Genomic DNA, 22,562 nt, shown 5'->3' on the forward strand with positions numbered 1-22,562 from the left:
TTATTGCTTACATACATAGAACAAAAAAAATACACATATGATATGAATTTGGCCCAAAGCAAAAGGCGAAGTTCAGTTTATAATATGATATAAAATCAGCTCATAAACTGTTCTTCCACTTAACCTTAACTTAACAATATAACAGAATTGAAAAAGAAAAAAAAAAGGAAGTTAAATATTTCTAATATAATTTCCATCGTACGATATCAGGACTGCATTGAAAACAAGTGTTTCTTGTAGGCCTTCTTGAATCTTTGCAAACTGTAAGATTTGAACATGGTAGGGACCTGATTGTATATTGAACATATTTGATAAGTATAACTACGCCTGAATATTTCTAATCTGAATATTGGCGGTGAAAGGGTTCCTTTATATCGGATATTTAGATTATGTGTATCGGATCGATAGGTGATTTTTCTGTGCAAATATGAGTGTTTCAGTGCGTGTCTCAGTTCTGCAGGATATCGAATATAAAATTTTGTTTTGCGAATGGGTCTTTTTACATTTTGTTGGAATGTTTATTTGCTATGTGTAGGGGTAATAGGGGTAGTTTTATTATGAAGTGTGGTTGAATTGTTAGGATATTTTTGAAGTTAAAGAACTGTGTGGTAGATTTGGCTGAGGTTGTTGATATCTGTCCAAAGTTCCTGTAATGAAACAATCCAACTTGATTTATAGTATTCCATGTTTTGACTGCGATAAAGTTTACATTGGGATGACGTCACAATTATTAAATAACCGACTAAATGGATACAAACATATGAAAAGTTCTAGTACTGCTCTAAACAAGCATAATGTTACTAATAACCACAACCCAAATTGTAATGGCACCAAAGTTTTAGCGTATGAACACAACCATATGATAAAAGAACTATAAAAGAAATGATGATATATATTAAAAAATCACCAAACACTATAAACAATAGAACAGATATCAACAACCTCAGCCAAATCTACCACACAGTTCTTTAACTTCAAAAATTCTAACAATTTAACCACACTTCATAATAAAACTACCCCTATTACCCCTACACATAGCAAATGAACATTCCAACAAAATGTAAAAAAAAGACCCATTCGCAAAACAAAATTTTATATTCGATATCCTGCAGAACTGAAACACGCACTGATATACATATTGACACAACGTTTTCCATCAACTATAACATTGATTTTTAAAATGATAATGTGGAAAAAAGCCAAATATAATAACGAATTATGCGATACTTGCCAAGGTATGTAACCCTCCTTTCTTGAATACTTAACACTCAATTTAGCGTTTTTTTGATTTATAAATATATATATATATATATATATATATATATATATATATATATATATATATATATATATATATATATAAAATCGACAAAGGTTAATGCAGTCAAGCTGCTGGAAAATAATTCCATGAAAATCAAAAGATAAATAGGTAAGTACTTTCTGATCATTCCCATATTGATTTCAATTTAAGAGCCACCGGTATACAGCTGTTTCAACCTATTGGGCATCGTCAGGCGGTCCTCGATGAAAGACCAGAAAAACCAGAAAAGTACTTGATGAAAATAGCTGCCAAGTTTATATATTATATATATATATATATATATATATATATATATATATATATATATATATATATATATATATATATATATAAATAGAGATTTTATCGAGTGTGCATGATATGATATAAATCAAAAATTAAACAATTTGTGTATATATATATATATATATATATATATATATATATATATATATATATATATATATATATATATATGTATATGTATATATATATATATATATATATATATATATATATATATATATATATATATATATGTATATATATATATATATATATGTATATGTATATATATATATATATATATATATATATATATATATATATATATATATATATATGACAAGTTCAGTTTGAGGAGTGCCTAGAAGATGACAGTACGACCAGCTGTCGAAAGCGCTCGCAGATAATTAATAGAAGATATAAGCTTCAAATCCTTTTTGTGAAATTTAATATTAAGTGATTTCAGAAACACCAAACCACACTTCTACAATTCTAGTTACTTTCATTCTTTTAAATCATACAATTAGATTTTTTGATATTTTTACCTTTTCCACCAAATAATTTTGTTGAACTCGAATATCTCGGAAAAAACGCAGCTAGTGTAACTAAAAGTGCCATCTCGTGTCAACAGTAACCGTCAATTTAGAATTAAAAATGATATATCAGATTCCTTTTTTACTTCTCTTATTTCTCGTCAAACAAGGATTCTACCTTTATATACCATTCAGTCTATATACAAAGATTCTACCTTTGTATATAGTACTAGTAGATATTAATAATTGTAGATGTCAGCACTATTGCAATTGATGCAAATTGCCTTTCTTATCTTATTGTCTATGGCACCTGTTTAGGCGTATATTTATATTTATTTGATTCGTCCTTGAGTAATTTATTTTTGTGAAGGACCAAAAATTTAGTGAATTTTAATGTCTTAACCGTCGGAAGTGAAATCGAAATTCTTTGAAATTTCCAACTAATTGTACTGTTTTTGTTCTATTTGTGTATAATAATTGTTATAGGACAATTCATTTTTAGAGATACCACTGAATGCAATCCAGAAGAATTGAATACGAGGGACAATGTTATAGGATAGAACAAATTGAAACAAATAATCATGACCAAGAATAATAAGTAACTTCAGTGCTAACAGAAAAATGAAACAGGCTAACAGTGGACCCTTATTACAGTCTGAAGACATGCCTGAAGCAGAATCTTCCAGTTCCTTAGAACAGGGTAAATCTAAAAAGATTTCAACTAGTTCTTTAGGAGGAGATATAGCAAGACCCAAAGTTGTAACTGTTAAACACCCTGAATCAAATAAGCTCAAACCAACGGCAAAGAAAAACAAACAACCTATACAAGCCAACCTAGATGTATCTAAAGAATTTTTGAGGTGCAGAGATGAAGGTTTGAAACGTTTGGATTTGAGTAAGTCAAATATAACTTACCTTCCACCTACTGTTCGAGATTTACATCATCTGTCCGAACTTTACTTGTATGGAAACAAACTTGTGTGTTTACCTCCTGAGATTGGTTGTTTGACCAGTCTTCAAACTCTCGCTTTGAGTGAGAATTCACTTACTAGTCTACCTGATCCCCTGGAGAATCTGCGTTCCCTGAAAGTTTTAGACCTGAGGCATAATAAATTGAACGATATACCTGAAGTTGTATATAAACTGACATCATTAACAACATTATTTTTACGATTCAACCGAATACGATATGTCGGTGAAGAAATAAAAAATTTAACCTCATTAACAATGCTGAGTTTAAGAGAGAATAAAATTAAAGAATTACCTGCAGGCATTGGAAAACTAGTCAACTTATTAACTTTTGATGTGTCTCATAACCATCTTGAGCACCTCCCAGTGGAAATTGGTCATTGTGTTGATCTTTCAACATTAGACTTGCAACATAATGAATTACTGGATATACCGGACTCAATTGGTAACCTTCAGCAATTGACTAGACTAGGTTTGAGGTATAACAGACTCACTCAAATACCTCCAACACTTAGTAATTGCAAACATATGGACGAATTTAATGTTGAAGGCAATGCCATATCTCAACTTCCTGAGGGCCTGTTATCAAGTTTGAGCGAATTGACCAGCATTACTCTTTCGAGAAATAATTTCTCTGCATACCCTTCAGGGGGACCATCACAGTTTACTAATGTGGACTCTATCAACTTGGAACATAATCAAATTGACAAAATTCCTTATGGTATTTTCTCTAGAGCAAAAAATTTGACAAAACTCAATATGAAGGAGAATCAACTGACTTCATTACCATTGGATGTTGGAGCGTGGACAAATATGGTGGAATTAAATCTAGGAACTAATCAGTTGGGAAAACTCCCAGATGATATTCAGTCCTTACAAAGTCTAGAGGTAGGTTCCTTCAATATTTTTTTACATTTTGTAAAATTTGATTTGGGCAATTTATTTTCTTTATACATATATAAAGTAATTAGTTAAAAAAGGTTAATGCAGTCAAGCTGCTGGAATATAATTCCATGAAAATCAAAAGTTGAATAGATAAGTAATATTCTGATCATTCCCATATTGATTTCAATTCTAGAGCCACCGCTAGACAGCTGTTTCAGCCTGTTGGGCATTGTTTCTACCGGGCAGGCGGTCCTTGATTGAAGACAAAATGTGAATAATCAATAAAAGTACTTGATAAAAATAACTGTGTTAACACAAGCTGAACCACCTATTCTTGTTACACCCAGTAGGTGGTTCGCTATAGCACTCAGCCAGTTCAGAAATTTGTTCGCAACGACAAACACTTAATGTTTGGACAGAAATGTTAGGAGACTATATTTTAGATCCCTTCTTTATTGACGGTAATCTAAGTGCTATCAAATTACAGCTAGTACAGAATTCAATTATTCCAACAGTTCATCTACTTCCAAAAAATTTTGGGGACATTTGGTTTCAACAGGGTGGTTGTTCAAGTCACAATGCACGAGAACTGACACAATTTCTCCTAAATTTGTTTCTTGGTCGACTCATATCTACACATTGTACAATCAAGTGGCTTTCCAGATCACCAGATTTATCTCCGAGTTATTTATTTCTTTAGGGGTACCTATCTGAAAGAATGTGGTTATTGGCATGTATTTCAGAGACCCACAAATCTTGATGAATTAAGGGGTAAATTTATCCTACTTTGTGCCAGCATGATATGGAGATACCTTCAACAAATGAAATCAAATGAAGTATTTTCATCAAATTCAAACTTTGTGAGGATATTATAATGAATATTTGATAGATGTTAAAATGTCTTCCTAGTAGTATTTTCAACAATATGTATGAGAGATTAGACCATAAAAATTATTATTAAGTTAATATTTGTCTTTGATAGTTTTTCCTACAGTTTGTCTCACTTGAACTTTAAAAATATCTGAATCTTTCTTATTTGAAGTTCTATTCAAATAATGTTTTCATTGTGAAGACTTACTTGATTATAAAACAAATTCAGTTTTGTGGTGCAAATCATATATTCCTGGTATCAAAAATGAGCACGATTTTTACTCCAATCTCGATCTTTCTGTATATTTTTTGTTCGAAGTCCTATTAATTTTTTTTATTGTATATAGTTTTTGATAATTGAATAGAACTGACCGATACTTGATGAAAATTCATATTAAAACTAATAAATACAGTTTGTTGTATGATCTTCACTATAAAGGGTTTTACAAAAACCGCAACACGTGTTTCGCTATACAACAGATTTCTCAAGTTTTTGAAGACTTTAAACAAATTGCTTACTAGAATAACAAATTATTATAGTTTTTGAAAAAACATCACGACATTTTTTTATGGAAAAAAAAATCATTTGGAGAAGTTGTTTGCAATTGTCAAAATCCTCATACCTCAAATACTATCCAAATACGAAATAAGACGTAATTAGTAAGAAATACGTTTCCCGTTCGTGAACGAATCATAGCAAAGTAGAATCAAAAATGTTTTTTGAAAAAACATAGACATTTTTTCATTGAAAAAAATTTGAAAAAGTTATTTGAAAATTTCTTGAATAAGTTTATCTCTAATATTATCCAAGTCACCTAATATACAGGATATATCACTTCAACTTTGACCACTCTTGCATCCTTGCATTGAATAAAATGAGAGTGTTTTCAATTTGATTGAAGAGCCAAGATAAAGTCATCAACATATCATTTAATAAAAGGAATATTTTATTCTAATTTATTCAGAATTTCCATTAATAGGTCATCTGAAACAAAATTACATAAAATTGGGAGCAAACTTGAACCCATATGGGTTCCAAAAATTTTCTTTTAGTATTGATTATTGAACTCAAAAATATTTTATTTAAAAACATATTTCAATAAAATGGAAGATATTGTTGTGGAGGAATTTTGTTAGGCTATTGCCCTTTAGAAGATAAGTTCACCCTAGCACTAGTGCGTCTTATTTTAAACAGCTCATTTATTTTCTGTTATTCAAGAATGCTAGATCATTTGAAAACCTATAAATTCATTCTCCATGGGATGTGTTCTCAGAGACTATAGTCAGTTCTCTTGCAAAGTAACATCTAATAGTGTTCTCCTGTAGATATTATTAAACTCAAGTCGCGTTCACTTTCAAATCTGACATATCCACAAGTTCTTGGTAAACCTATAAAGTTAGGGTAATAAAAATGATATCATTTTTCTCAAAAAATATTAATTTATTCATCAATTTATATTTTGTCCCCTTCAAAGTAATCCCCCTCAGATATAATACACTTATGCCGGCGTTTTTTCCAATCCTCGAAGTAATTCTGATATGCACTTTTTGATATGTCCTTGAGTTCTCTCAGCGATTTGGTATTCATCTTCTCAATCGTCGCAACACGTCATCTTTTCATGGGAACAGAAAAAAGTCGCAGGGGGGCAAATCTGGTGAATACGGTGGCCAAAGCATGACTACGGTGTTGTTTTTGGCCAAAAAATTAAGAACAAGCAATGACATGTGAGCAGGTGCATTATCGTGATGCAAAAGTCATAAATTGTTTTCCACAATGCCGGACGTTTTCTTCGTATTGCTTCTCGAAAGCGACACATAACTTCAAGAAAATACTCCTTATTGATGAGTAAATCCTTGTCATTTGATCGAACTTGGCGTTTTTTCTTTGGTCTTGGCTCTCCTGGGCTCTTCCATTGGTATGATTGGACTTTGGTTCCGAAGTCATAACCATATCCTCATGATTCATCACCAGTTATGACCCTTTTAAGCAAATCTGGATCACTGTTGATGTTATTCAACAATTCCTGAGCGATGGTCGAAATTCAGCAATTTTGGAAAGAACTTGTTGATCTATGAAAAGCATTTGATGTTTTTGATTTCCCTATATTACTTGAAAAAATTGAAGAAATGGAAATAAAAGGAAATGCTCTCTCTTTACTAAAAAAATACCTTCTATATCGCAAACAATTCACAATGGTTGATGACATTTCAAGCCAAACTGAAACTAGCAAAGCAGGTGTGCCCCACGGCTTGCCCCCCAGTCCTTGGACCCCTACTCTATACATTACATGTTCTGTTATTGAAAACTGCTAACATAATAGGTAGTTAATTTAAATTCGCAGATGATCCTGTTCTTGTATATAAGGGTAAAGACTTGAAACAACTCGAAACACTAGTAAATACCGACCTTGAAAGGGATTGCAAAAAATAAACTTCAGATCAATGTAAAGTAGACTCCTTTTATAATCTTCTCTCAGAACAACATGAAACAACACGACATCACAGTGGAGATAGGAGGCAACGAAATAACGAGAGTCCATAATAACAAATATCTGGGACTAATAGTCGATGAAAACCTATGCTGGAATAACCATATCACCCATATAGAAAAAAAAGTAATTCCAATGGTTAGTGCCCTATATCGTTGTAGAAGCTACTTACGCCCATCTTCACTCCATCAAATATACAGTGCATATTTCTTATCAATTTTCAGCAATTAAATTCCCATATGGGGTACATGTGGACAGACATTATTTAAAAAGGTAAAAATACTTCAAAACAAAGTCGTGAAAATGTTATTCAGGCTTGACTACAGAACCTCAGCTGATACTTTATACAGTGTAACCAAGATACTGCCTATTCAGAATGTTCTAGAAATGTAAATTTGCATACAAGGTTATACATGAACAAGTCAAATGTAATACCAACTTCACTTTCGTTAATCAGATCCACGAATACAATACTCATACCCATTATAATGTCTTTTTAGGACCTGTATGTACTAATATTGGCTTAAATAATCTCATTACACTTCCCAAGGAAATAACAGGTAGCCCTAATTTCAGTATCTTCAAGAATAAAATAAAGAGTTTTTATACTAGCATACTCAACGAAGGAACGGTTTAAATCTATTTAATTCTCTGTATTAATTACTATTAAGTTTTTTGTTTTATTCACATTTGTATTATGTATTCTCAAGTTAATCTTGATAATATTATTTTTTTGGGAAAGAAAGTTTTTGGCTTTCCAATACTCCATCTTGATACAAAAAAAAAGGATGAGGGAATCTTCCAAAGAAAGGAAGGAAGAAATCAATTTGAAAATAAGTAACTCTATACATGGATGTGTAGATCATGCAAAGAAGTAACTTTCAGACACAAACTGGAGTAGTAGAAAGCCAAAAAATTTTCTTTCCCAAAAATTAATCACTCCTAAAAATATAACCCCTTCAATTCAGATTATTTTGTTGTACTGCATAAAGTATTATTATATTGTTTTTAGCTAGTTTTCCGAGACCAGCATGTTGGTGCTGTTTTGGATAACCTTTTTTATGGGTGCTGCTATCTCAATTACTATTAAAATGTTTATTGTAACCATGATTGCATTATCTGAATAGTTCTTTAAAAGAAAAATCGCTGCCACACGCTTCATTTTCAAAATTTACTAAAAAATTGCATGACATGAGCCAACCGATATGCTGACTCCCTCAGCAGCTTCTCTAATAGTGATTCGATAATTCCTTAAACAATTTTCTTTACTTTCTCAACATTTTCATCGGTTGTTGATGTGCTGGGGCGTCCAGGGCGAGCGTAGTCATTCACACCTTCTTGACCTTCTGTGAAAAGCTTATACCACTTGTAAACAATTTTCTGACTTGCAGTACAATCACCGATGAAACATTGAAATTTTTCCATTGTGTGGGTTATCTTGCCTAAAAACTATGCCAAACGAATTATGGATTGAGAATTCTGACCAAAAATACAAATATTGTGGGGGGCACTAGAAGTGCCAATAATATTATTATCATTCAGAATGTAACTATACAAATATTAAGAAAAAAAATTGCAAGTCTCACTTCAAGTTAGCGGAATTCTTCACTATACATGCTGTTTATACAGGGTGTCCCTGGACTTCCTCTTTTCCTCTCGGGAATGTATAGATGAGGTCAAAATATCACCAGTACTTCATATAACTTTTTTTCCTAAAATCCTTCGTTACCAAGTAACGGGCCCTCGAAGTTACAAAATGAAAAATGTTTTTCTTTGATAACTTTTCAAGTGAATATTCAAAATCATCCAAATTTTGGTAATTGACTAAACAAATGAATTCCTTCGATGAGCTTTCATGCAGGAGTCAGTTGTTTTGCTACAAAGTCAGGAACGGACTACCCCCGATGGTCCACACCCCAAAACTTTGAAATGACAGATATTTTTCAATATTTTTCAACAAATTAAGGTTACTTGGACAATTTTATGAATAAAAGTACTCGTGTGGAAAGTCGATCGGAGCAACGAGTCTTGATAAAAATGTAGTTTCACTCGACGACATCAAACCCGCTCGTCCACCATTATTTGAAATGAATAATTATCAAAGCAGAAATAATAATGATGCATGCATGCATGATGAATGCATCAAATTATTTTTGAATAACATATTACTTTGATATACAAAAAATTACTAACTCATACCACACCATACACAGAAAATTTTGAAATCCCACATCATCATATCTTCTCACTGAAGAAAGGAACCCTAATTCATAACCATTACCCACCAAAAATCAAATCTAAGCAGTATTTTCAAACAGTGAAAACCCTATTGAAATTGAAATTAAACTGGAGCCATATTCTACTGAAGTATATTTCCATAAAATTCTCTATTTGACAACTATTATTTTTGATTGGCTTTTACATTATTTTCTGTAATATGTGCAGTAAATCATTATTATTAATTCACAGGTGTTGGTTCTTTCAAACAACCTTTTAAGAAGAATTCCTCCTAGTATTGGCAATTTGAGAAAGCTTCGAGTCCTAGATCTGGAAGAAAACCGTCTTGAACAGCTTCCCAATGAGGTTGGCTTCTTAAGAGAATTGCAAAGGCTCATAGTTCAATCCAATCAGCTGACGAATTTACCTCGAGCTATTGGCCACCTAACAAATCTTGTATATTTAAGCATTGGTGAGAATAACTTGGCATATTTACCAGAAGAAATTGGAACTCTGGAGAACTTAGAGTCCTTGTATATTAATGATAATCCTACCCTTCATAACCTTCCTTTTGAACTAGCACTCTGTTCTAATCTTCAAATTATGAGCATTGAAAATTGTCCATTGTCACAAATTCCTACAGAAATTGTAGCAGGAGGCCCATCTCTTGTTATTCAGTATTTGAAAATGCAAGGACCTTATAGAGCCATGTGATGAAAAAAGTAATTTTTTATTTAATTTTTTCAAGAATTTGCACTGTGATTCAACAGAACTGTAATGTAAAAGGATTTTTTTTACATTTATTGCTTTAATTTGGATTTTCAGAATACTAGCTTCCAATAGACTGACTAAAAAATTGAATAATCAAAGTATATATTTTTCTTTTTATAAATCACTCCTGGTGATTAGGTATTTGAATGAGATGAGAGAAAAAAAGAGACATGATATTTTTCATTGAAACGTTTGATTTTAATTAATTGCCTTAGTATGATCAATGTATTTATAGCCATGCGAACAAAATATTATTTGATGGCTTATTGGTGAATGTTTTGATAGTTACATAAATATTAAAATCAGTAAGAGAATATCAGATTTTCATGAGGTAAACATTTATCCCGAAGGCATATTCTATTTAGTGATAGTATTTGACAGTAGATTGAGATTACTTGAAAAATGGTTAATAATCTACTGAAAATATTGATAAGAATATTTAAGTATATTTCCATGTAGAGTTCACTATTTCGAATAATGATTCAGATATGTAAATAATAAAACAATGGAAGGCGTTGAAGAATTGATAGTGGTACTAAATGGACACCCTTAGCTACAGACAGCAACTTAATTGGTTCTACATTACAGTAGTACAACTTCATAATTTACTTATGCGTTGAAATGATTAATAGATCCATCTGGTTGAGAAATTTAATATATACAAGAATTAACATCAAAACAATTATTGTTGACATGTTGAATATGTGATAGATTCTGAAGTACATACCATATAACAAATACAGCAATATAAAATTAATAAGCTTAAAATCTTGATAGATAAGTTAGTTCAAGGAATCACTTGCTTCAAAAATATTCTTTTTTTAAAATAAGAATTTTATATTTTTCAAACAGACTTGTAACTGATGATAGATCTTCAGTAACAATTTACATTGATTTTGTGTTTTTTTTTATTTTAATCTTCCAGTCAAAAATTAGAAGTATTTATAAAATCTATGTGAGTTTGAGGTGAACAGCTATTTTACAGTGACAATTTTCATCTAGCAGCCAAAATGTTTGTAGGAATAATTGAAAATTTGAATTTTGGTCTAGTGAGGCTTAAGAGGAAGCACTTGATGGCTAATGTAAAATAATATTGTGCCACAACTGATAGATTGCTCAATGTTATAAAGACATGCTCAGAGATGATTCATTAATAGAGTTTATAGAGGGTTATACAAATTGAGCCTATAAAAATTGACACCTCTTGACAGCTCTTTTGTTTCCTGAGATTTACAGGAAAACCGAAAAATTGTAAGTTCTATTTTTGTCTGTATCTTATTATCAGAAATATTAAACATCTTTCCAAACTTTTCAACAGGAAAATTCAACCATCAACTTTGAAATTTTAAATATGGACCTGTATTCTTTATAGCAATTTTGATGATCATCTGATATGTTTTTCTATTCATTACAGTCCTGCTAATTGCTTGAATGGAAGCAATATGGACTCTCTTATGTACCACAGCTGAGATGAAGTTATTTGGCGCTCCATTCTCATTTAAATAAGTAAAATGTTGTAATTATGTCTGTGAGGTTTCTCAAATTGTACAACTTCCAGGTTCTTGAACTTTTGTATCTAGCCCCATTTTGGCTCTCTCAGTGTTCGATGGACACAGTTATAGCCTCTCAGGGTAGTCAATCAGTAATAAAAATATGAGCTATCATTTAAGAAAAATCAGTGTTATTGACCTCAAGTGTTATTGTATATGAATTAATTTCTTCTCATATAAAATACCTCGTAGAACGGTTAAGGCTTTCGCAGCCAAGGTTTTCAGTGTCACTAGTTTTCGGGTTTGAAGGCTGTCAATTTTTGGAATTTCTTCCTGAATTTTCGCTGGCGCGAGTGGCTAGCTTCTTCAGAGGTTAATACATCCTGAGTTATCTCCGATGACTGGATATTACGGCTGAGTAAAGTGTATTTATGTTGACTCAGGTAGTTGGGTGTGCTAATACATGTACTTAGATTAGGAAAGTTTGGTAAAGCCTGTTCATATTGACATGCTAATACATGTACCTACATTAAGTAAATTGTCAATAACATTTGTCGACCTTTTTCTACTTGTCGTCAATCTGTTTGCTATTCTTGAACTTTTTAAAATGGGATTCTATATTCGGTTGAGGTTCACAGCTTCTTTTCTGTTGAAATTATCTGTGTGTACGTGGATCTATTTTGCCTTCCGCACCAGTCGGCTATGGTATCTCTGGTTGGTGGCAGTGAGGTTCGTGTTCCCAAACAGAATCCTGTAGTTTCCTTCACTGAATGTGTGTTCCTCCACAGGCGACTTGACCGTTTGGCCTAGTCTATAGTTTCTTTTGTGCTCCTTCAGCCTTGTTCCCATGGATCTTTTGATGGTTCCAATGTATACCTTCACACAAGTGCATAGTATACAATATACCTCTGCTGCTGATAGTGTGGCTCTCTTGTCTTTAGCCAACGTGAGACTTTGTTGTATCCTCTTGGTGGGTTTGAAAACCGTTTTGATGTTGTGTTTTCCCAAGAGTTTTCCAATTCTAACTGTGAGCCTCTATATTATTTGTACATAGTCAAACACAGGTTCGTATAAATTTCTGGTGGCTAATTAAAAGTTCATTTAACAAATTTTGAACAGATTTTCAATATTCCTGCAAACAAAAAAGTTATAGCCAGCCACAAATAGATTTTGAATTGTGTGTCTGAAAATAAGTAACTTTATGCCTTACCCATGCACATACTAAAATAAAGTAGCTGTGAATATGTCCAAATTGTTGAAATATCTTTCAAATAGTCTACCAAGCAGATATGAATAGACTGAACAATATGTCTAAGGGAAAATTTTTCGAAAGTTCAATGACATACTTGAATATATTTAATCCTATCTAGTCCTGGCTACCGATTTTTTTTACCCAAATAACAGTTTTTAACAGGCCTACAAAATTAATTACTTTGAATAAACTTGGAAATAATATACCATAACGCGATTCATTTAGAAACCTTCCTAAGGGGAATTTTTATACTTGTTCACAGTTATTCAAATAAATTCAACTTGTCGTAACCATTTTTAAAGGCTTAGTGTGAAATTTTAAATTTTTTGTGGTTGATATACCCTTAGAAGGTTTCCTAATGATATATCTCTATATATTATTACTTCTCAGTTTATTCAAAGTATCTGCAACTTGATTGAACATCTCAGAGTATATAATTCGAATTTATCTCAGGAATTATCTCCTGATATATTGTTCCTAGTAATTCATATTCAACTGTTTGTCAAATAAAATATCTGTTTACCATGCTATTAATTTTTGAATACCATATGGGCTACAAATGTCGAATTATATTTGGCAGCATGATATAAGAACCATAGATATTGGTGTATCATTTGTTAGTTTTATCATAATTATTTTTTCCAACAATATAATAGCCAAATCCTTGATGGTTTATTGAATGCTGATAAAGTTTACCAAAATCTTTACACCATCCAATTCCTAAACAGATTGAGGAATTGATAGAAAGTGATACAAATTGAAAGGTCAACTTCAGTAATCCATGACACAATTCTGAACATATTTGGAAAGTTGGTGTATATCAATAAATCATATATTTCATTCAGAGACCCTATTGGGTATAGAACATGTCAATCACAATGAACAATAAAGAAGTTCTTATTCTAAAAAAGAAATCTATAGCTTTACAATCAATATTCACAATCACAAATATATAAAAACATACACTAATTCACTATTGTTTCATATTAAAATACTCAGTGAGGTCATAAAACAAATTAATTTGTAAATATTTTTATGGCACTTCGGAATCTGGATAGAGTGGTCTTATTTGTAAAATTTACTGGCAACTTATTCTAAGCCTTTATACCCGTGGAAATTGGTCCCTTTGACACCAGATCAAGATTGTCAAGTCTGGGATAGATATTGCTGTTAGCTCTAGTTTGATATGGGTGTACATCATTATATCTCGGAAGTGTATTTCTGGTTCTGTAGATATAACATACCACCTCCAGTAGATACAAGCAGACTAATGGCAGGATATTTAACTCTGCAAATAGAGGTCTACAGGAGAGTCTGTTTGACATTTTCGTTATAGCTCGGATTGCTCGTTTTTGTGATAAAAAAAGAACTTATGCTGCCGGCATTGTTCCCATAGCATTATGCCATTTATATTCAAAATAAATTGACCAAAGTAACACTTATTATTTTTTTAGTCATGCTGTTTTATGCTGTTAATGTGAATATATAACTTCCTAATTTCATATATCTCATATTTGTAAACCAATAAATATAAATCTGTATGGAACAGAAGTATATAACAGTTTTAGGAATAATCTCAATCAAAAATTATTCGGAAAATGGAGTGATTTAATCGTTTTTTCAAATTCTTGGATGACAGGTGTTCACTAGGAATCATCTGATCCGTGCTAGAAGTCACACGTAAAAAGATAATGCCTCGTGAATCCGTAGTTCGCTCAAGATTCGACTTTAAACTTTACTGAAAATCTCATTGGTAGAAGATTCGAGAGAAGTTATAATTCAGACAAGTATAAACTGCGACATGATTCAATCGCAGAATGATTTGTCTTTTGGCATTTAGTTATTAAATTGAGTCATTTATCATTTTTAGTTATTCAGTGACTTTTTGGCTACTGAATAAAAATGATTGTTCGGTTCACAACAGTAAAATTTATACACTTAAAAAAAGCAAACCACTGAGTCTACTCAAAAAACTTTCAGTTTCCTCCAGTAAGGAAAAAAACAGATGTACCAGCAACTTGCCAAATTCGAAATTTGCTTATAACGAAATAGTTCACTAACAACAAAATGTTGATGTTTCAAAGTCCAAATCTATTTCCGTCTTCAAAACGAACGGGTTGGGATGGTTGCCGAGGATGGGAATATTTGTAGGGTCACCACAAGGATGGACCTTAACCACAAAAATTCAACCTAGAGACTTTTGATGAGCCAGCCACCGATCATCCAGGCCCAAACCTACTGCTAATAGTTCATGTTATGACTTCAGGGACCATTGACAGAGAACCGGTCAAAATTTCGATTTGCACTTTTGACCAACCCCTTAGTGGTTCTACTTAACAAATTTGAGAAATCTAGTATCTGCTATGTATGGTAATGCGGGGCTCTGCCGTGATTGACCTTCTTTCACTAGCTACTCGTGGGACTTTTATGGACAGAGTAAACTTGAAAATTCTTTCTGACGCTGAGTCTACAGAGGAGATGGATGTCGAGCTTATGACTCCAACTGACCTCCCTGTAAATTTAGATCAGGAGCGAGAGCTTCTCAACTCTCCAACTTCTGATCCAATAACTGAACCTAAAAAAAAATAGGTTTGGTGGTGCAGCCAGGAAACGACTGAGTCGTCTCCTCAAGATGGGGTACCTTATGAAACAGCTTTGCACCAAATTCTTGGGTGGCATACGCAGAATCTGTCCCAGGTGGAGGAACAAACCTCCCATGTGCAGGTTAGCAAACGTTTGCGCTCAAGTGATGATTCACCAAAACCAGAGGCGAAAAAGCCCTGCACGGTTGAATCTAAGGCATCGTCAGCTGTAGCTGACGTGCGAAAATCCTCATATGGGAAGGTTGTCGCGGGTATCAAGGTGGGAATCTTTCATCTTGACTATCCGAATATCTCGATGACGATGAACGATGAAACAGCAGAGCATATACTTTGTGCCTGCCCCGATGGGGACCGAATCAGGTTTTTAGAGTTCGGCAGAGCCGTACTCTTACCATCTGACCTGAAAGACCACTCACCATACAAACTAATTGGCATCGTTAAGAAGCTGGGTTTATTTGGTTGAGTGTGAATAGGTATGAGCCACAATAAACCCTTGCGGATTGCGGTGGAGGGTCGAATAGACCCATTCACTTTGGACCTAACCTTACCTATTTGCTAATCCAGAGATACGCTACTTGGAACGAATGTTGCTTTAGTTTTGCTCAGATATTAAACAAACGAAAAAACAACTGTAGGAAAACAACTACTTTCCTGGACATTGAATTATACCCGAGAGACATTTATGCAAGTTTCATCATTGAGGAATTTTTTGCAGAACATCCACTGAAATCAATTGAGTAGATCACCTACAGACTGCTTTCATGGTATTATATTCCTTGTCAGTGCAAGAAAATTCCAACCCAAACAGTAGTGTTCCTGAGACTCGACTGATATCAACATGGCTCGACAATGTGTGCCAAACATTTGTATGAAAGAAAGATTTGTAAACTAGTAGCAGTTTGAATTTAACGAAAAGAAGCATCTGCAAGTTTCCTCAGTGAGGAAACTTGATTAAATGTCTTTTGGATTCAAGATCCATAGTGGTATTAGCCAAAGTAGTTGTTTTCTGGCAGGCATTTACCAAATCCTACAGTGTAGGAACATTAAGTAAGATGAATGTTTAATGATACACAATTTTTCACTTCGGTAGAGAGATTATTGAAATAATATAATATTCTATTCAAAAATAATATTTTCATTGTTTATATCGTATATTTGAATTATGTGGAAATTTTCTGCATTTCTTGTGGGGTAGGTGTGGACATGACATATTCAACACATTATGCCAGCTTTAAGAGGAAAATTCTCATGCCTTGTTTTGAAGCTGCTGTAAACAATTTTTATCAAATAGTTTCAACTATATTCAATTTTCTCAGATTAGAAAACATAATAGATCCCAAATATCAATAAAAATACCTACCGTTTTCCATAAAAACCAATTTTCAAGCAGTAAATATATTGATGGGTCTTTTATTTGGCTGTTCAATTTTCTTGGTTAGTACCCCTTTCTTTTCGAAAATGATTTAACTGTATTCATTGCCCCCTTTTTTTAAGTAATGCAATAATGTTTTTCTATTTAAGTTGTGAAATTCATTTTTCTCTTGATTTACTGGTAAGTATAGCAGTCGTTACACTCATCATTGGCAGTGATTAGAAAACATTTTTTTAGTCGGATTATGGATAAGCATTCAGATTTCATTTTTTCATGATTTTTCTTCTCCATTCAAACCACTATTTTCAGACATACTACATGGTTGAAGTTCTCTTATTTTTCCTAGTATTCCCATAATAACCAGTTTTGTGAGTTGTATTTGACCAGAAAATGTTTTATTATTCAAATATACAAGTCATTTAAAATTATCTATAAACAAATTGAATCTCGACTTTTAGGTCCTTTTTGCATTTCATATCTTGTCATTGTTAGTTTATGACCTCCTCAGTATAATTCAAATTTCCAAGTAATATTGGTTGTTATTTGTAAGTATGTATAGAGAAATATATCACTTATGTTGAATTTTTGAGGAATGCGTGAATCTTTTTTTGTTCATTAGATATATGAGTAGTTTGCTTACTTACTTATATTCTATTGAACATTCACAATCATTATATTTCCCTACCTCTGTGACGTGGATTTAAATGATTTGGTTTGGACAAATTTACTTCAAATGAAATTTTCTGAAATAGAAAAAGATGTTTCTTAAGTCAGACCCATCTGATTTAATGGCATAATATTAAACATAAGAGCCACTATATTAAAAATCAGATCGCAGGATTTCATCTTCTAATATGAAAAACTCATGTTTTGTAAAATATTAATTGACAATGATTTCTCAATAATTGTATGCAATTTTTCGTTTCCCTTTATGATGAAAAAAAAAAACGCTGAAAACCCTAGATGTCAATTCATACCAGATAAGTTATTCGAATAATTTTATCATTGATATATTTCAAGTGTTAGAAATCACATCTTAAAAGGTAAGACCTAGTTAATCCTTAACTCGCACAAATCTCGACCTCACAAAGGGTCAAAATCTGGTTAACGAAAAAACAGATTTTAACATAAAGACTTTTTTTTCTTTGTCACAGTAACTTTGAAATTTGCCAGTTTGAAATGACGCCTCACAAAAATTATTCAGGTTTTATAAAATCTGTGTTCAAAACAAATATGCGTTTTTGGAGCCATTGATAATTTAATCCTGAATTCCTTCTCATTTTACATTGAAATGAAAATTACTGTTTTTCATACATTTTGACTCAAAGAGAATTAGGGAATATCCTCATGATCTATAAATGTTATCAACATGAAATTTGATATTATACTTTCTTATTGGTATATTTGGCTTTGTTCATGTCATGAAACTCTTAAATTAAGCCTGCCTTTCAGTATTTCTTCAATATATAATTTTTGTGATGTGATTAGAACAGGGCCAGATGATGAACATTTTCATTCCATTTCTTAAGTGGAAGCTAAGAGATGAAATTTACAACCTTGATGACTGTCGTAACATTTTCCTTTTACAATAGTTTGTTATAACTACCCTATTTTTTGACATGTTGTCAGAAAATTTGAAAATAGTAATCTTACATTAAAGTCTCATTTTTTAAACAAATGTTTTTTTCAATCTGATAACTTGAATTTTCGTTATTGAAAATAATTTTTTTTATTTAGCAATTTATGAGATTGTTTTTGAACAAAACGATTCCAAAGTAGAAACTCTAAAATTGGTATTGGTAAACTGACATCTTTTCAAAGCTATAATACAAGATATGACCTCAAAATCGTTTTTTGTTTTTAGAGTATCTGTCTATGTCATGTTATGTTTTTCTTTGAAGGAACTAATGCGCACAACTACTATATCTTCCTCTCGTTGATGTTATAATGTTTGTATGACGTCAGTAAACACCAATATATACCAAATACGATTATGAAATGTGGTACGTTTGTTTAATGCTATTTATCCAAGTACAAATATTAAAGTATATTCATGTAATAAAAATCGCAAGTGAACCCTCTGTTCGCGCTTTCCAGGTTATTGTATTTTATGGATAACATTTTTTAATTTCGTTTCAGAGTAGTCTTCCGCAAGTACCAATATTTCATTGACGTATTACAAAGATTCGAAATGCACGATATTAGTTGCCATTATACACGATGCTATACATTCAAAAATTAAGTCCCGATTGTCTTAAAAATCATTGAAAATTATTTTCTTGGTAACGTTTTCTAAATTTTTTCATTTTTTTTTATTTTGACTTCATACTGAAACTATTTCACTCATGATATTGTGTAAACTGATATTTATAGAAAAATGAGTCATTACGTTTGTCAATAAAAAGTTATATATTTAGGTGTTTACTATGATTAACAAATGACACAGTTTCTTATTTACTCTTCTATACTTTGGAATCATATTTCTAAAAAATTACATAAACTGTTTGTATTCATTGTGAAAATAGTAAAAACTATATATAGGGTATATCATAAGTAATGACTTTGAATTGATACGTACGAGAGCATACATCTTCACATTTAATACATTTAATTTTGAGCAAAAAACTCGTCTGTGTTACTGTCATCAAACAGCGCAAGTTTGAATTCATAGAAAAAACTTATTAAATGATAAAAATATATATTTTTGAAACTTTGACATCCTATTTTTGAAAAATTCAAGTTAGGATATACATTTGTATACCTACACTTTTTTTATAAAACATAAGTCTCCCACTGAATTTAAAGTCATTACATATGATGACGTACTTTCAACATATAGAGCTTCTAAAGACATAGTCGTTTATAAAACAAGTTTATCTTTGAAAATTTCATTCAAAAAAATTTTAACAGACACATCTTCAATATTATCGAAATCACTTATGGTATACAGAATGTATGACTATAATTGTTTTTGATCTTTACATTTCAACAATAACACTTTTTTCTTCCCACTTTGTTTTTTTCGGGAAATTATTTTTCACTACATATCATTGCAAATGAATGTATTGATTCATTTTTAAAGTTCTCGAGTGCTTTCAAAATTATTCGGGAATCAATTCTTGGCACTATTTTCGAATTGTATCCTATAATTCGTCCCGTTTAGTATGTGTTTTTTGTAAAGTTTTTGCTTCAACGTTTCCCACAGATAAAAATCACTGGGAGTCAAAACTGGTATTTTTGATTGCCACCAATCTGAAGAACTATTTTTTCTAATCATTCTCCTTGGTAAACCTGACTTACATGCATTAATATGTGTGCCTAAAAATGTTTTGATGCTTGTCCCACGAGTTGTATGAAATGGATGTCATTAAAAAAATATAAATGCAGAATTTACTGGTATCTGTTAGTTGTTTTTTTTTCGTTCATGGTCTTCTCCCATGACCAATTTTTCATGGTTGGTACTTATTCCGTCAAGGCCATCCAAAGACCCAAAGTGATAAGTTCAACTTTTTACACATATATTATTATCGTTTCATAAACGATTTGTTAATTTGAATGAAATCAAATGCTAATAAATTCGTTTAGAATGGTTGAATTTGTTAAACGTTTTCTGTATGTTGAAAGAAGACGTATTGAATTTGAAATTGCTGTCCTATCAATATTGTGTTAGATAAAATTGTTACCTATAAGAAAAACATTTTGAAAAGATCTCATATTGTAAACAAATTGTTCATAAAATATATATTAAATGTACATATACATATATGTATGTGCATATGTGCCAATAGGGTGGGCCAATGAAACAAATTATGTTTAATTTTTTAAAGTTCCTCTTTAAGTTCTCCATAACGAGCATAATAATCTCTAATCATAAAATCAACAATTTGCAATCAGTAGTTGAATCTGAAAAAAATTTTTGATTATAAATGAAACGTTTTTGGCACTATATCCTATTGAAAGTCTTAAGAGATAACAGCGTTTTCTGAACATTTTTTAAGAAGGATAGATAATTGTAATAATTCCACTGGCTCATTCTGTACATATATATACGTCCGTTCCATATAACAAAAAACTTGTTTAATGTAGTAATTTGTTGTTTCGCAGGATATATCTTTAAAACTACAGAGTTGCTAATAAAGTTTGTTTCCTGTGTTGAATTTTACTCAAAATATGATTATACATCAGTTTTTCATTCTCTGATGAGCTGTTTCCGAAAAAATAGGTTCTAAACTCACAGAAGTTGCCTGCACTGAGATGCATGGTTTTCAGGTTAGTATTCAAAGATTATTGTATTGACTCTCCTTTTAATAAAAATGGGTACAAGAGTTGTGGCATCGTTCCATCCATTGACTAATGGGAATAAATCTAGTTATATGTGTGAGTATTTATTTATTATTTTAAGTTTACAAAAAACTCGAAATGCTGTCTATTCTGCTCTAAACAGTAATTCAGTCCGATTTCTGAAAAGTCACTAAGAATTGAATGGCCTGTTGCTGTAATTTGTCCTTTGAATTCATCAATACCATCAGGTTGTTTCATAAACAAAAGATTCAAGACGTTCTCAAAAAAAAATCTAAGGAAGTTGAATCTGATGGTGATCTCGAAACCACTCAATTGCTGCCTATCTAGGAATCGCTCGTTTAACCACTGTCAAACGGGACAGTGGGACAATATTTTGATACTAAAAGTCTCGAGTATTATAAATTATATGGTACAAATTATAAATTTTTTGATTGTTATATTTTGAAGTTTATTCATATGATCGTTATATAACTCGGCAGTTGAGAATGTTGATTTTTTTCATTATTTACAATACTAGACTATGTACGTGAACAACTTGATATTTATTTTTACTCATATAAAACAAATATATATGTATAGTAAGTTGCGGACCGCTGCGGGGGTGGATGGACGAGATGGATGTTCTTGTTTGCAATAATATCTGTTATGTGCAAATATTGCCAAAAAATATTTTTAACCCAATAAAATCATAATATGCATATTATAGGAGTACATAATTTCAAAACAAATGTCATCTTAAAGAAGTACATGAAATGAAAATTGGCGAAGAACAAGAATTCGTTTTCAGAAACAAAAATGAAAAGATTTATTCTTATTATTATCGTGGTATTATCGTACCTTTATATTATCGATATTACCTACCAATTTTTTTTAGAATTTGAAAATTGGAAGTATTCAGTTGAATTAGAAAATGAATGTAATTACGTTGTACCATCCACCTGGGAAAGTTCTATAGGTGAAGTAACATATTTATTACAGTTGCAATCGAAGTAACACAGATAGTTATGAATTTCAAAAAAGAATTTCATCCTTGTATAAACTAGAAATTTCAATTGACCTTATCAAGTGATGCGACCCCATGGTTGCCAACTGCGGTAAAATAACGACATTTGTCATTTGCTAGTGAATAAATAACCCATCTTTCTGAGTTTCTGCTGCATTTTCATTTCTGGGACAGACCATCTTATATTTCTTCATAGCTGATTCTTCACTCTGGAGCCCCAA

At 31.7% G+C, this 22,562-nt stretch overlaps 1 protein-coding gene across 2 annotated transcripts; it reads left to right on the forward strand.

Moving 5' to 3' along the window:
- The first annotated feature begins 1,090 nt into the window (after positions 1-1,090).
- Positions 1,091-21,193, forward strand: Sur-8 (leucine-rich repeat protein shoc-2). Of its 2 annotated transcripts, none has more exons than XM_074177030.1 (3): positions 1,091-1,235; positions 2,621-3,975; positions 9,801-21,193. In XM_074177030.1, the coding sequence occupies exons 2-3, from the start codon at positions 2,740-2,742 to the stop codon at positions 10,260-10,262; spliced, it is 1,698 nt and encodes a 565-aa protein (XP_074033131.1). In that variant the 5' UTR covers positions 1,091-1,235; positions 2,621-2,739; the 3' UTR covers positions 10,263-21,193. The 2 variants fall into 2 exon arrangements, with proteins under 2 accessions (XP_074033131.1, XP_023020652.1); XM_023164884.2 differs by lacking the exon at positions 1,091-1,235 and adding an exon at positions 2,404-2,564.
- Positions 21,194-22,562: the final 1,369 nt, after the last annotated feature.

Source organism: Leptinotarsa decemlineata, unplaced genomic scaffold (genome assembly GCF_025532065.1).
Source record: "Leptinotarsa decemlineata unplaced genomic scaffold, Ldec_3_MD MMD2_tig00002159_RagTag_RagTag, whole genome shotgun sequence".
Lineage (NCBI taxonomy): Eukaryota > Metazoa > Arthropoda > Insecta > Coleoptera > Chrysomelidae > Leptinotarsa > Leptinotarsa decemlineata.

Coding starts and splice junctions, on each gene's coding strand:
- Sur-8 (XM_074177030.1), top strand. CDS start 2,740: ATGAAACAGGCTAACAGTGGACCCTTATTACAGTCTGAAGACATGCCT. Junction 3,976..9,800: donor AGTCCTTACAAAGTCTAGAG/GTAGGTTCCTTC, acceptor ATTAATTCACAG/GTGTTGGTTCTTTCAAACAA.